The sequence below is a fragment of the Bos grunniens genome, chromosome 1 (genome assembly GCF_055505025.1).
Source record: "Bos grunniens cultivar Pamir isolate PY7600 chromosome 1, Bosgru_T2T1.0, whole genome shotgun sequence".
NCBI classification, from domain to species: domain Eukaryota; kingdom Metazoa; phylum Chordata; class Mammalia; order Artiodactyla; family Bovidae; genus Bos; species Bos grunniens.
The window spans coordinates 91,474,857-91,490,428 of NC_141165.1; the positions used below are offsets into that span (position 1 = coordinate 91,474,857).

At 33.1% G+C, this 15,572-nt stretch overlaps 1 protein-coding gene and 1 long non-coding RNA gene across 10 annotated transcripts in view; one reads left to right on the forward strand and one right to left on the reverse strand.

Annotated features, from left to right (window-relative positions):
• The window catches only part of STXBP5L (syntaxin binding protein 5L), a 455,210-nt gene that overhangs the window by 74,208 nt on the left and 365,430 nt on the right, over positions 1 to 15,572 (reverse strand). For 5 of the 8 annotated variants that reach the window (XM_086404109.1, XM_086404055.1, XM_086404045.1 and 2 more), the window contains 2 exons: positions 9,247 to 9,312; positions 1,136 to 1,228 (listed from right to left, as the gene is read on the reverse strand). In XM_086404109.1, the coding sequence (XP_086260235.1) occupies positions 1,136 to 1,228; positions 9,247 to 9,312 (159 nt within the window). The remainder of the gene's footprint in view (positions 1 to 1,135; positions 1,229 to 9,246; positions 9,313 to 15,572) is intronic. The other 3 variants (XM_086404086.1, XM_086404070.1, XM_086404078.1) reach the window with 1 other exon arrangement.
• The window catches only part of LOC147379912 (uncharacterized), a 97,526-nt gene that overhangs the window by 57,341 nt on the left and 24,613 nt on the right, over positions 1 to 15,572 (forward strand). The window lies entirely within an intron of this gene.

The window sequence follows — 15,572 nt, forward strand, 5'->3', positions numbered from 1 at the left end:
CGGGGATGGTCTTGATCACTATCTTCCGTACAATGTCACAAACTTCCATCCATATTTCTTTAGTCATTCTATCAGATCTAATTGAATCTCTTTGTCACTTCCACTGTATAATTGTAAGGGATTTGATTTAGGTCATACCTGAATGGTCGAGTGGTTTTTCCTACTTTCTTCAGTTTAAGTCTGAATTTTGCAATAAGGAATTCATGATCTGAGCACAGTCAGCTCCTGGTCTTGTTTTTGCTGACTGTATAGAGCTTCTCCATCTTTGGTTGCAAAGAATATAATCCATCTGATTTCGGTGTTGGCCATCTGGTGATGTCCATGTGTAGAATCTTCTCTTGTGTTGTTGGAAGAAGGTGTTTGCTATGACCAGTGCGTTCTCTTGGCAGAACTGTTAGCTTTTCCTCTGCTTCATTTTGTACTCCAAGGCCAAATTTGCCTGTAAATCTAGTCATAAGTCATTTTATAATGAATGCCTATTTTAAGAAAGCTATGTATTGTTTAAAATTTTATTCATTTTCTAATTGAAGGATAATTGCTTTACAGAATTTTGTTGTTTTCTGTCAAACATCAAAATGAATCAGCCATAGGTGTACATCTGTCCCGTCCCTCTTCTTATTTGGTTCCTATGAATAGCACCAAATATGCAATGAGCCTGCATAAAATATATAGTACTTTTCTTTTTGCTTACTATTTCTGAGAGAGCATTGCCCCTTTGAGGCAATTCTTTGGAGTTTCCATGAGCATCACAGTTGTTTCTGATCACAGAAAATATTTAATTGTATCATGAAGAATATAGGAGAATTTTTACAAAACTACTCTAGTTTTTGGCTCTTAGGTTTTCCCTGAATTCTCTGTTGGCCACTTCATATTTTCTTATAGGCCTGATGAAATTATCCACATTTAAAGTAGAAAACCCCACTATCAAAATTCTGTGGCACATTTCAAAAGCCTTAGGAATTCCTGCTGTATATCTAATGAAGTTCATATTTATAATTTTAACCTTTGCTTTAGGGAAATTGGTCTTTATTCCCCGTGAGTGAGATGTATTTTTAGCACAACAAATAAGAAAGGTTTTGGAACAAATTGTGGAGATAATAGCTTCTTTGTTCATAAAAGAAATTTTCACTTTCACCTGGCAAATGATGTACTTGATTCCTCTGTCTCATAGCTGGTATTTCATTCCTATAAAAGCCTGGTGCTGCCTCGGGAGTTCTGGTAGCAAGTCCTAAAGGAAGGGAATAAAAAACTATTGGCATGTAATTTTTTAGCCCAAATGAACCAAGAGTTTTTACCTTAGAGGTGACTTTCATAATAACTATTTGGAAGGCACAAAATTTAACTGCCTTTACCTGAGTATTTTGATACTGTTCCAACAAAGGACACTTTGAAAGGAAGAAGATTTCTTTCTTGAAGGATGTAATGGGGTTCTAGACATGTAGAATTACACAGAAATGGCATTAAAACTAGGCTCTAAGACCTAGTTTTAACCCAGGTTTGAGAACAGAACTGATTTTTTTTTCTTTTTAGCATTTTGTGGCATTGGTTTCCATGCTAATTTTTAATAAAGATATCTTAAGGGATAAATATTATGCTATTCTATATTGTAGACAGAATCTTGAGGATGGATGGCTGCATAGGTAGCAGCAGTATTATAACCTAATGATGCTGCTGCTGCTACTGCTAAGTCGCTTCAGTCGTGTCCGACTCTGTGTGACCCCATAGACGGCAGCCCGGCTTCCCGTCCCTGGGATTCTCCAGGCAAGAACACTGGAGTGGGTTGCCATTTCCTTCTCCAATGCATGAAAGTGAAAAGTGAAAGTGAAGTCACTCAGTCGTGTCCGACTCTTAGCGACCCCATGGACTGCAGCCTACCAGGCTCCTCCGTCCGTGGTATTTTCTAGGCAAAAGTACTGGAGTGGGGTGCCATTGACTTCTCCGATAACCTAATGATAACCCTCCCCAAAAAATGTTAAACTGAGAAAATGATTTTTAAAGGCAAACCTTCAAGGAGAACAAATTAGAAAAATGCACACCTTGTGTGCAGACATAACCCTACAGTTGAGGGCTTGATTAATTTTCAACTCTTGGCCCAAAGGAAAAGGGACTGTTTTCTTAGGGGATTGCAGTCCTGTTCCAGTTTTGGTGGAGCTAGTACTGATGTTAGCTTCTGCTCACCTCTTTGGGAAGTATGTTTCTGCAGTACCCAAACTGCACAGCCTTACCTGGTGAGTGAAATATGGTTACACAGCTTTAAGGAAAGATAATAATTTGTATAACTATTGCTTTAATGTTTATTTCTGCAGATAGACTGTCAGGTCCATTTGTCACGGGATATTTTTATTTTGTTCATTAGTTTATTCTCAGTGGATATCATAATATCACTCTTAACTATAGACACTTTGACTTACTTTTTGAATGTAACAGTTGGGTGAATGAATAATATGAAATGATTGTTATCTTAAAAGCTGAGAATATCAATGTTCTGATTGGTTCATTGGGATCCTTTCATCTCCCAATCCATATGCTGTTCTCTCACATTATCCTAAAGGAAATATTTAATAGTCTGAAACTTCACCCTGTATTACTTGCAGTTTATTGGCGTAAAAGGGAGTTTAAGATCCATGTAAGAAAGCAGAGTTATAACATGATTACTGGTCTCTGGCTTTCTTTATTTCTGATCTCTCTTACTCAGAGATATTTGTGTCGAGGTTTTAATGTTTTTTAGTGGACTTAAATAGGTGAGGGTTTGGGATCCCAAAACAGAAACCGAGAACGGAAGCAACTACTGAACAAATAATGTAAAAAAAAAAAAAATTTCAGAGTCAGATTCTTCAGTGGTCCAGAGACCAGAAGCATTAGTACCACCCGGGAACTTGCTAGAAATACAAACTATCAAGCCCCACTCTAGATTTATTGAATTTGAATCTCTTATACTCAGCAATCTATGTTTTAATAAAAATTCTTCATATGATTCTGATACAGGTTTTAAGCTTAAAATCCACTGCATTATGCGGAAAAAAAGAATATTGGCTCTTAAATGCTATATATACATAAAAAGGAAGATATACTGAGATATAAACATAATAATTATCATTACTAATCAGACCTATGAAATTTCCCTAAGTGTATAAATCAAGGAGACTTGCTAGAGGGCATGACTGTTTTTATTAGTTTTTCAAAAGTTAGAATGTATTACAAATATTCTTAACCAGGTATATTGATTCTATCACTTGTAAGTTATCTGAACATTTTAACTGTTTATATTTTCATTCTTTTCTACCTCTAAAGATAATATACATCATGAATTTTATAAAGCTACTGTTAAAATTTTAAATGATGTTTTTTTCATGGTTACATTTTAAGATCTGATTGGGCTAAGAATCTTCATTTCTTAACTATACCTTTCCTGATAATCTAGATTGAATGCAGCAATTTTTACAACAGCAAGAGATTGCAGACTGTGTTTTAATGTACATTTGTTGGCATAGTATGCTGGAAATAGTGTTGAACACATTCTCCTTTGTGGGATTAAAAAGATTCATTAATATAACACAATTATTTTTCCTTTTTCATGACAAATGGAATAAGCAAATATTCATTATTTCCAGCAATTTTAACTAAGATAAAAAAAAATCTGTTAGTATTTTCCCCAGAAAGATAAACTTCACATATTTTAAGAAATATATACAGTGATTAGAAAGCTAATGTAAGAAAAAATATCATTCCTCAATCATGATTATTTATAGTTTAAAATGGCTACTAAAGAAGAATGAAAGTGAAAGTGAAGTAGCTCAGTCGTGCCCAACTCTTTGGGACCCCATGGATAGTAGCCTGCACCAAGCTCCTCTGTCCATGGGATTTTCAAGGCAAGAGTACTAGAGTGGGTTGCCATTTCCTTCTCCAGGGAACCTTCCCAACCCAGGGATCGAACCCAGGTCTCTCACATTGTAGACAGACGCTTTACCGTCTGAGCCACCAGGGAAGTCCAAAGAAGAATGGGACCTGCCAGTAAACCATTCTCAAATAAGGCACTGAAGTGGTAATGAATCTTAGTCAAGCATTTCTGTTCCAAATAACATAATACAAAAGTAGTCAAAATCTTCCTGTTTTGAAGCAATCTATTTGATTGCATGCAAAGTCCTTTGAGTGCTTTGCCAAAAAAAAAAAAAAGTGACAGTGTTTCCAGATCTGCTTTAACATTAATGAAAGAAGAAACATCCAAGGCAGAGGACTAAAAGCAGAATGTCTATTAAAAGCCCGTAGCAATCCTCATAATTAACTATGAAATCTTGAAAGACATATACCTGAGACTGGAAAAAAAGAAAACATATCTGCTAACATCACATCTATTCAACATTGTTTTGGAGGTTCTAGCTGATTTCTTCCTTTAGAAAGAAGAAATAGACTTGTCCTTTTAACAGAGTCAGTTCAGTTCAGTTCAGTCGCTCAGTCATGTCTGACTCTTTGACCCCGTGGAGGATAATTAGATACATAGGTAATCTAAAAGAACTGACAAATTACTGAAGTTAAATAAGTGTATCAAATGTTCTGGATATAATATCAATACACAAAAATTAATTACTTTTATATTAAAGCCACAAAGCATAAAAAAAGATATTAAAAAATTAACAACAAAAAATCAAATACTGAGTAATAAAGGTAATGAAAGATGTGTAAGACCTCTACAAAGAAAAAGAAAAATATTACTGAAAGAAGAAATAAATGAAGAGATACCAAATAGAAAATTCATTGTTGAATATCAGCTCTGACGAACTGATCTACAGATACAATGAAACTGTAGTCACTATCCAAGCATGTCGATTTGTGTGCAAACTGATAATTTTTTTCTAAAAGTTATATGAAAACACAAAAGACCTAAAATAACTATAGCATTATTGAAAAAGAACCACAAAAACAAAATTGAAGGACCTATGCTATCAGCAATACTGCAAAGCTACAGCAGTTAAAACAATAAGGAATAGGATAAATGATAGATAAACATGTAAATGAAATAGAACATAAAGTCTAGAAACATAGATACACAGTAGAGTACACTAATTTGGGACAAAAGTACCATTTTAGTGCCTAGAGGAAACGATAGTTTTTTCATAAATGGTCCTTATCAACTGGATACCTAAATGAAAGTAATAAACCTTGACTCTTTCCTCACATTAGACACAAATACATTTCAAGTGGAACTTGAACTTAAAATTGAAGGTAAAACAATGAGGCTCCTAGAAAACAGGGAAACAGTTTTATGACCTTAGGGTAGACAAAGATGTTTGTAAAAACAAAACACATAAAGCATTAACAATAAAAAAATATTGATACATTGAGCAATATTAGCATTAAAATATTTTGTTCATCAAAAGACCACCTTTAAGAGAGTAAAAGGTGAGGCACAGAATGGGAGAAGATAGTTTGCTCTGTATACACCCAACAAAAGTACTTCGTTGTACCTATCTATACACATACACAGAATTTCTTACCAAAAAAAAAACTTGGGAACGAGAGAAGACTTGAATATCTCATAAAAGATGATATTAAAAGTAGTCAATTAACATAAAAGAAGTTCATCAAAATCATTAGACATCAGGGACATGCATTGCAATTAGATTCCACAGTGAGATAGTCCTATATATACCTCAGAATGACTAAAGTTGGAAAAATAAAAACACTGTTGAGTATGTGGAACAAACAGAACTTTTATATGCTATTAATGGAAGTAAAATTGGTGTAACCACGTTAGAAAATTCAGTAGTATCTACTGAAGTTTAACATATGCATACCTTGTAGCCCCAAAACTCCACTCCCAGATACATGTAACACAGAGATAAGTTATATTTGTACTAAAAATTGTACAAGATTGGTCATAACAGCTTTACTTATAATAGCTCCCAACTGAAAACCACCTAAATATTCAGCAATAATAAACTGCATAGAGATGTGTTTGTATAATGGAGTATTACACATCAATAAATATCAGTAACATAGATGAATATTATATATATTGAAAAAAAAAAGCAAAAAATAAAATGTAAATATTGAATGATTTCATTCATCTGATAGTCCAAAACCCACAAAACTAATCTATGATGTTAAAAGTCAGAATAGTAGGTACCTTTGTGGGTGTTAGTGGCTGAGAGGGGCAAAAGAGTGGTATCTAGTAACATTCCATATCTTTTGATATGGGTATGTTTACATGGAGTATTCATTTGTAAAAACTAGTCTACCTGAACTCTTAAGAATTATGCACTTTGAGGTTTATTTATTATACCTCAGTTAAAAAAAAAGTTTATCCCAAAAGAGGTAGGGCCAAGAAATACAAAAAGAAATTACAAATAAAAGCAAGAGTTGTGGTATTAATAGCAAAAAGGTGATATCAGGTGGACACAATATAATATGAACAATGGTGATTAACATAAAGGATGCATATATCTTTGAATATTTCCACATGAATATAAAGAATAAAAAATAGAAGATACAAGAACAAATAGAAATACATTATTAATACAATATTTTAATTTGCCTTTTTCCCATCTTTGACAAATCAAGTAATCAAAATGTAAGTAAGGACATGAACGACATAATAAGGTAATACTTTCAGCTGCCTAATGCCACACACTTACATTAAATAACTGTTGGGTCAAAGAAATATAAACAAATTGTTTACTATATATAAAATACTCTTAATGCAATCTTAATATATCAAAAGGTATTACATGTTTAATGCAGAGTTCAAAGAGAAATTTAGCCCTGTTATATCAATATGTAAGAAATAATAAATATAAATGAATTAAGCATCTACCACAAAAAGGTGACAGGGAAAAAATGAAGGAAAACAGAGGAGGGTACTAATAATGATAAAAGCAGAAATCAGTAAGGTAAAAAAACAAAAAATAGTAAACCATTGTTTCTCTTTAAATAAACAGAAAATAGATCAGCTACTTGGTAGCCTAATTAAAGAAAGGCTCTCAATCTTTGCATATGTTCATTGTACATTTCAGAGAAAGTATGAATATGCAAATAAGTAACGATGGGTAAATGATGGGGGAATTCTACTAAAATGTTAAAAAAAAAAAAAAAAGTAGATAATGTATAGTATTTAAATTGCTGGGCATAAAGAAGTCCTTAAAGGAAAAGATCAATGTCTGATTATTAAAAAAAAAAAAAAAAACTACAGTAAAATACACCATAAGCAAAGTTAAAAGTTAAATTGAAAAAAAATATTTGGGTCTCATGTCACAGAGAAAATTTTAACTTATGAAGAAGACTAATTATTATGAAAAGAATAAACAACCCTATAGAAAATGAGCAAAGTATATGAATAGATAATTCACAAAATATTTAAAGAGCTCTTAAATATATGAAAAGGTATTCAATATCACTTACAATATGTGAGAGGTAAATTGAAACTGCACTGACATATCTCTTTTACTAAACAGACTTGCAAAAATTTAAAAATTTGATAAGTATTTTTATGTTATTGCTGGAAGGAATGAAAAGTTACAAACCCCAAGGAGAGCAACTGGAGATTAAAGGAGTATATGCTCTTTGACCCAGCAACTTCAATTTTAGGAATTCATCCACTTGGTATACCTGCACAACATTTAGTTACTGCAGCAGTTTGACACAGCAATAGACTGGTACTGAACTAAGGATACTTTAACTGGTGAAGTGATTAAATAAATTATAGTACACACATGTCATTCAATATCATATAATGTAAATAAGAATAAGAAAATAATGAAATGGAAAGCAAGATACACCGTAAAGTGAAACAAGCAAAGTACGGTGAAATGCATATGATACACTGCTTTTGTATAAAACAGAAAGCAAAAGCCTACTTCTTTTTGTTTACAAACTGTCTAGAAGGATAAACAAACTAATAATAATGTTTATTTTTTCAAGAGGATGGAAATAATGCATGGGGAAAGATGAAAGGGACAGTTTTTTATTCCATTTTTGATGTTGAAACCAATATATGTATTACTTTCAAATTCAGATTATGGATGAGAATTTAAAGTGAGGTTAAATTATCTAAATTTGATACAGGATGTTGAATTATATTTTAATTGAAGATTTGTGATTCAGGAGTATATCAAAGTAATAATTTAAGATTAATTTTGCACCATGATATGCAAAATGAATTCTAAGAGGGAGACATGGAAAACAGACACCTGTTAGAATATCTTTGTGATATCATAGGTATAATAAATACCTAGATTAGGATGGTGCCAATGGGAATACAAAAGAAAGGGTAAATGTATGAGGCTATGCTTAAAATGAAAGCAGTACAATAAGGATTAAATGGATATGATTAAAACAGAAGTTTACACAGGACACAACTAGATTCTATTCAATCTATATTCCTAAAGAATAAACAACTAGCAACTCTTAAGGGAGTAAAGTGAAGAAATGTCACAATTCCAGCTGAATTTCTAAAGGTCAAAATTCACTGCTTTATAAAGAGATTACTGTTTACAAATTTGCATGAAGTTTAAAATAATTTTTTAAATAAAAATGAATTATAATATTTGGGTACCCTATGAAAACAGACCTACAGTTCAATGTCAAAGATATACCTAACTTTTTGGTGCTTAAGGATTTATATAATACTAAAATCAGGTAAATATAAATTTTTTAAGAACGCAAATCATTCATAATGATTACCACCACCAATTTCTACCTGTTTAAATTTTTTTCACATACTTTAAAAACTTCTTAATTTTGCAAATGTTGCAAAAACTTACTCCTAATAACCTTTATACTCATGTTTTTAATATAATGGGCTCACACTTTGTTTTACTCCCAACATATAATTTTTCTTTGCCAACAAATACATATGTTTCAAAACTATGATCCAGAGGGCTAGTTTCTTATGCTCCTCTGCCTGTAGTGTGTATTTCCCACTAATTAAGCTCTAGCTATAAGACAATTTCTACATAATATAACCAATTTTTACTTAGCATTACTAATATATCTGTAGAATAACCTTCCTTTAAAATGTCTTTAAAAGTATTGCACTTTTGCAAGATACCTTTGATCTTAATTTTGGGGGAAGCTATAAATATTTTAAGACATTTATATTTTATTTTGGAATCAAATTTGCTTATGGTTGAATTTCAGAAATGAAATTATACCTAATTACCAAAATTATGAATTTCCCAAGAATTATGATGATAAGGCAGTGGATTACTACCATGAGTTACCAGAAGCCTGAGAATTACCACTCATGTTTACCTGAAGTAGGAGACTTGCAGCGCTCAAGTTCCTGGGGAACTGGACTGTCATTCAACTCAGTTAAGCCTGAAAATGAAATGAAAAAACATGAGGAATTTTCTAATGTTTCATAGATAATTATTAATTCCTATAAGTTTTAAAATAAGGCTTTGTTTTTCCCCTGTGAGAACTTTTCTATGCTCATGTTATGACAATTTTTTTGAAAAACTTTAACAATGATACAAGAGAAGCAATAACTGACATATTTAGGGTAATTGAATATAATGGTGGAAAAATACAAAATCCCTTTTCCTATTCTTTATATCAAATATTTTAGTAAATGACCTAGTTTCATCTGAAAGTAGACCAAGAATAACATGAATTAGAACTTCTTTTAAAAAAAGATCTAATCAAATCTCCAATTCCAAGGGAAATGGTTACTGGCTTTTTAAAAGACCTTTAAGGAGATGTTACAAATTTTAAATATTATACTTATTTATAAAAGTTAAGTAAATACTAAGTGATGTGTTGAATGGTATCAAATTCCTTCTTATAACAAGCGCTCTATTTTCCTCATTTCTAATATTCCTTTATTCTAATGTCACTTTCCTAAAAAACACAAGGACAGGCACAATGGATTAACAAACATTTTGTAATTCCCACTATCTGCCAGTCTACATTCCTATGGCATTTATAAAAATATCCTTATCATTTTCCTATCCTAGTTGGAGAGTTTCACTTTTTTTTCTTTGTAAATAGAGTTTCTACTTTAATGTAAATCCCCATACCCAGGGGTACTTAAAAGCTATTGTCAATACCGAAATGATCTTTATTCATATTCCTTTCCTACCATCCTCTTATGTAACTTATACCAATAAACTTGCTGTAGATTAAAAAAATCATAGCACTTTAGAATAATGTCCACTGTGACACTTAAGCCCAGCCATTATGTTTATAAAAAAGAAATTGTAAGTTTGGCAAGTTTATTTACTTAAGGTTACAGAAATGAGTGGTGCCAAAACTTCAACAGAATTCTTTATATATTTTGCTTAAGAGTCTTTCATCAGAAGTAATTGTGAGTATTTTCTTCCATTTGTGAATTATCGTTCCATTTTCTTTAAGGCAATAAAATGTCTTTCGATAAGCAAAAGATTAATTTACCTTAAGGAAAATTTGGTTTTTTTATTTTGAATTTTTTTGATTCCTGTATAAGTAATCATTGCCTATCCCATGGTAATGAAGATATCATTCTTTGTTTTCTCAAGAAAATTTAATTTCCAGGACTACAATTCTTCTCAAGTTAATTCTGACTATGGTGTGAGATACGGATTAAGGTCCATTTTCCCCCCCATTTGCCCAGTTGTTCCATCATTATTTGTTAAAAAGATTTTCCTTTACTAATTGATTTGTATTAGTGCCTTAGTCAAAAATAAATTGACCACGTATGCATGGGTCAGTTTCTTGATTCTCTCTTCTACAATCATTGGTCTATTTGTCTTTTTTTGACTACCACAATATCTAATTAATGTAGGTTTACAGTACATCTTGTAATCAGGAAGTGAAATCTTCCAACTCTGTTCTTTTCAAAATATGTTTTAGTTATTCTAGATTCTTTGAATTTCTAATATACATTTTTAGAATTTGTCAATTTCTATAAAAAGATATGTTGTGGTGTTGTGCTTAGTCACTCAGTCGAGTCTAACTCTTGCAACCTCACAGACTGTAGCCTGCCAGGCTCCTCTGAACATGGGATTCTCCAGGCAAGAATACTGGAGTGAGTTGCCATTTCCTTCTCCAGGGGATCTTCCCAACACAGGAATTGAACCTGGGTTTCCTGCACTGCAGGCAGACTCTTTACCAACTGAGATATGCTAGATTATTAGTGAATTTTGATAAATTTATAGATAAAATTGGATAGAATAAGCATCTTAAAAATACTGAGTTTTCCAGCCCATAAACATGGTACCTCCATTTGAATAATGTTTAAACATTTCCTTTCTGTAGATTTGAGTACAGAGGTCTTAGACATGGCATTTTTCAAGTCTTCTATTTAGTTTTTGACCTTCTGCCTAGTTCTTGTATTATATTTAAAAGTAGAGTATTAAAATATCCATTTTGAGTTTATTTTTGTATATGGTGTTAGAAAGTGGTCTAGTTTCATTCTTTTACAAGTGGTTGACCAGATTTCCCAGCACCACTTGTTAAAGAGATTGTCTTTAATCCATTGTATATTCTTGCCTCCTTTGTCAAAGATAAGGTGTCCATATGTGCGTGGATTTACCTCTGGGCTTTCTATTTTGTTCCATTGATCTATATTTCTGTCTTTGTGCCAGTACCATACTGTCTTGATAACTGTGGCTTTGTAGTAGAGCCTGAAGTCAGGTAGGTTGATTCCTCCAGTTCCATTTTTCTTTCTCAAGATCGCTTTGGCTATTCGAGGTTTTTTGTATTTCCATACAAATTGTGAAATTATTTGTTCTAGCTCTGTGAAGAATACTGTTGGTAGCTTGATAGGGATTGCATTGAATCTATAGATTGCTTTGGGTAGTATACTCATTTTCACTATATTGATTCTTCCAATCCATGAACATGGTATATTTCTCCATCTATTAGTGTCCTCTTTGATTTCTTTCACCAGTGTTTTATAGTTTTCTATATATAGGTCTTTAGTTTCTTTAGGTAGATATATTCCTAAGTATTTTATTCTTTTCGTTGCAATGGTGAATGGAATTGTTTCCTTAATTTCTCTTTCTGTTTTCTCATTATTAGTGTATAGGAATGCAAGGGATTTCTGTGTGTTGATTTTATATCCTGCAACTTTACTATAATCATTGATTAGTTCCAGTAATTTTCTGGTGGAGTCTTTAGGGTTTTCTATGTAGAGGATCATGTCATCTGCAAATAGTGAGAGTTTTACTTCTTCTTTTCCAATTTGGATTCCTTTTATTTCCTTTTCTGCTCTGATTGCTGTGGCCAAAACTTCCAAAACTATGTTGAATAGTAATGGTGAAAGTGGGCACCCTTGTCTTGTTCCTGACTTTAGAGGAAATGCTTTCAATTTTTCACCATTGAGGATAATGTTTGCTGTGGGTTTGTCATATATAGCTTTTATTATGTTGAGGTATGTTCCTTCTATTCCTGCTTTCTGGAGAGTTTTTATCATAAATAGGTGTTGAATTTTGTCAAAGGCTTTCTCTGCATCTATTGAGATAATCATATGGTTTTTGTTTTTCAATTTGTTAATGTGGTGTATTACATTGATTGATTTGCGGATATTGAAGAATCCTTGCATCCCTGGGATAAAGCCCACTTGGTCATGGTGTATGATCTTTTTAATGTGTTGTTGGATTCTGATTGCTAGAATTTTGTTTAGGATTTTTGCATCTATATTCATCAGTGATATTGGCCTGTAGTTTTCTTTTTTAATCCATTTTTGGATTAAATCCATTTGGATTTAATCCAAAATGGATTAAAGATCTCAACGTAAGACCAGAAACTATAAAACTCCTAGAGGAGAACATAGGCAAAACACTCTCTGACATACATCACAGCAGGATCCTCTATGACCCACCTCCCAGAATATTGGAAATAAAAGCAAAAATAAACAAATGGGACCTAATTAAACTTAAAAGCTTCTGCACATCAAAGGAAACTATTAGCAAGGTGAAAAGACAGCCTTCAGAATGGGAGAAAATAATAGCAAATGAAGCAACTGACAAACAACTAATCTCAAAAATATACAAGCAACTCCTACAGCTCAACTCCAGAAAAATAAATGACCCAATCAAAAAATGGGCCAAAGATCTAAATAGACATTTCTCCAAAGAAGACATATAGATGGCTAACAAACACATGAAAAGATGCTCAACATCACTCATTATCAGAGAAATGCAAATCAAAACCACTATGAGATACCATTTCACACCAGTCAGAATGGCTGCGATCCAAAAGTCTACAAATAATAAATGCTGGAGAGGGTGTGGAGAAAAGGGAACCCTCTTACACTGTTGGTGGGAATGCAAACTAGTACAGCCACTATGGAGAACAGTGTGGAGATTCCTTAAAAAACTGGAAATAGAACTGCCTTATGATCCAGCAATCCCACTGCTGGGCATACACACTGAGGAAACCAGAAGGGAAAGAGACACGTGTACTCCAGTGTTCATCGCAGCACTGTTTATAATAGCCAGGACATGGAAGCAACCTAGATGTCCATCAGCAGATGAATGGATAAGAAAGCAGTGGTACATATACACAATGGAGTATTACTCAGCCATTAAAAAGAATACATTTGAATCAGTTCTAATGAGGTGGATGAAACTGGAGCCTATTATACAGAATGAAGTAAGCCAGAAGGAAAAACACCAATACAGTGTACTAACGCATATATATGGAATTTAGAAAGATGGTAACGATAACCCTGTATACGAGACAGCAAAAGAGACACTGATGTATAGAACAGTCTTATGGACTCTGTGGGAGAGGGAGAGGGTGGGAAGATTTGGGAGAATGGCATTGAAACATGTGAAATGTCATGTATGAAACGAGATGCCAGTCCAGGTTCAATGCACGATGCTGGATGCTTGGGGCTGGTGCACTGGGACGACCCAGAGGGATGGTATGGGGAGGGAGGAGGGAGGAGGGTTCAGGATGGGGAACACATGAGAAATAAAGGAATAAAAAATTTAAAAAAAAAAAAAGAAAATTTTAAATTAAAAAACTATCATAGTTTTAAAAGAAAAAAAAATATCCAGTAATTGTTGAATTGTCTGTTTCTCCCTTTGAGTCTGTCAGATATTGCTTCAAATACTTTGTAACTCTATTGTTAGGTATCTGAAGTGAAGTGAAGTGAAAGTCGCTCAGTTGTGTCCGACTCTTTGTGACCCCATGGACTGTATAGTCCATGGAATTCTCCAGGCCAGAATACTGGAGTGGCTAGCCTTTCCCTTCTTCAGAGGATCTTCCCAACCCAGGGATTGAACCCAGGTCTCCTGCATTGCAGGCAGATTCTTTACCAGCTGAGCCACAAGGGAAGCCCATGAATACTGGAGTGGGTAGCCCAACCCAGGAATAGAACTGGCATCTCCTGCATTGCAGGTGGATTGTTTACCAACTGAGCTGTTAGGGAAGCTAGTTGTTAGGTTTGTTACATCTTCTTGATATACTCACCATTTTTATCACTTTAAATGTCCCTTTTTAATAAAAATTTTTTATTCAAAATCTTTTTGTCTGATATTAGTAGAGCTATTCCAGTTTGTTTTTTTTTTAATGTTTGCTGTTTGTCTGATATTTTTCTATCCTTTTACTTTTCCCATTTGTATCTTTTGGTGTCACCTTCAGACAGCATGGAATTGGATCTTGATTTATTTAAAAATTCAGCTCAACAATCTGTCTTTTGATTTTTTTTATTATTATCTATCCACATTAAATGTTATTACTGATACAGGGTTACATGTGTCATTTTAGGTTTCCTGCGTAACTCATGTATTTCTATTCTAATTCTTATTGCTTTGCTTGTATTTAAGTAAATACTTAAGTGATATTTAGATAGTAAAGTGATAAATTTTACCCTATATTTTTGGAGCTCTTAGTGGTTATTCTGAGATTTAACATATACATCTTGTAAGAATCTATTTCTGATGTATACTAAATTCCAGTAGATATAGAAACGTTATTCTTGTAGCACCATTTCTTCTTCCTCTTTTATATGCTATTACTGGTATACATATTATATCCGTATGTATTACAAACCCCAACAACATATTGCTATAATTATTGCTTTATATAATTTTATTTTTTATAAAAGTCAAGAGAAGAGAACATACATATATTTATAAGTTTATATATTAACCTTCTGATTTACCATTGTGGCTTTCTTCATTTGTTCTGGTAGAGCCATCATCTACTTACTCAGATATCAATACAACTTTGCTCCCACCACCTTCTTTGTGTTACTGGAAAACATATTACATTTCTATATATTATTGGCCTACCAATACAATTTTATACATATTGTTTCAGAAATTGCTTTTTAAATCAGTTAAGAGAAGACATACACACTTACTCTATTAGTTTATAACTACCATAACAGTGTTGTTTCTTTGTCTAGATTCAAATTACCATTTGGGTCACTTTCTTTCAGCCTGAAGATCTCCCTCAGTAATTCTCTGAGGATGGCTTTTGCTAGAAGAAAAGTGGCTCAGAGGTTAAAGCATCTGCCTGGAATACGGGAGATCTGGGTTTGATCCCTGGGTCGGGAAGATCCCCTGGAGAAGGAAATGGCAACCCACTCCAGTACTTTTGCCTGGAGAATCCCATGGAGGGAGGAGCCTGGTAGGCTACAGTCC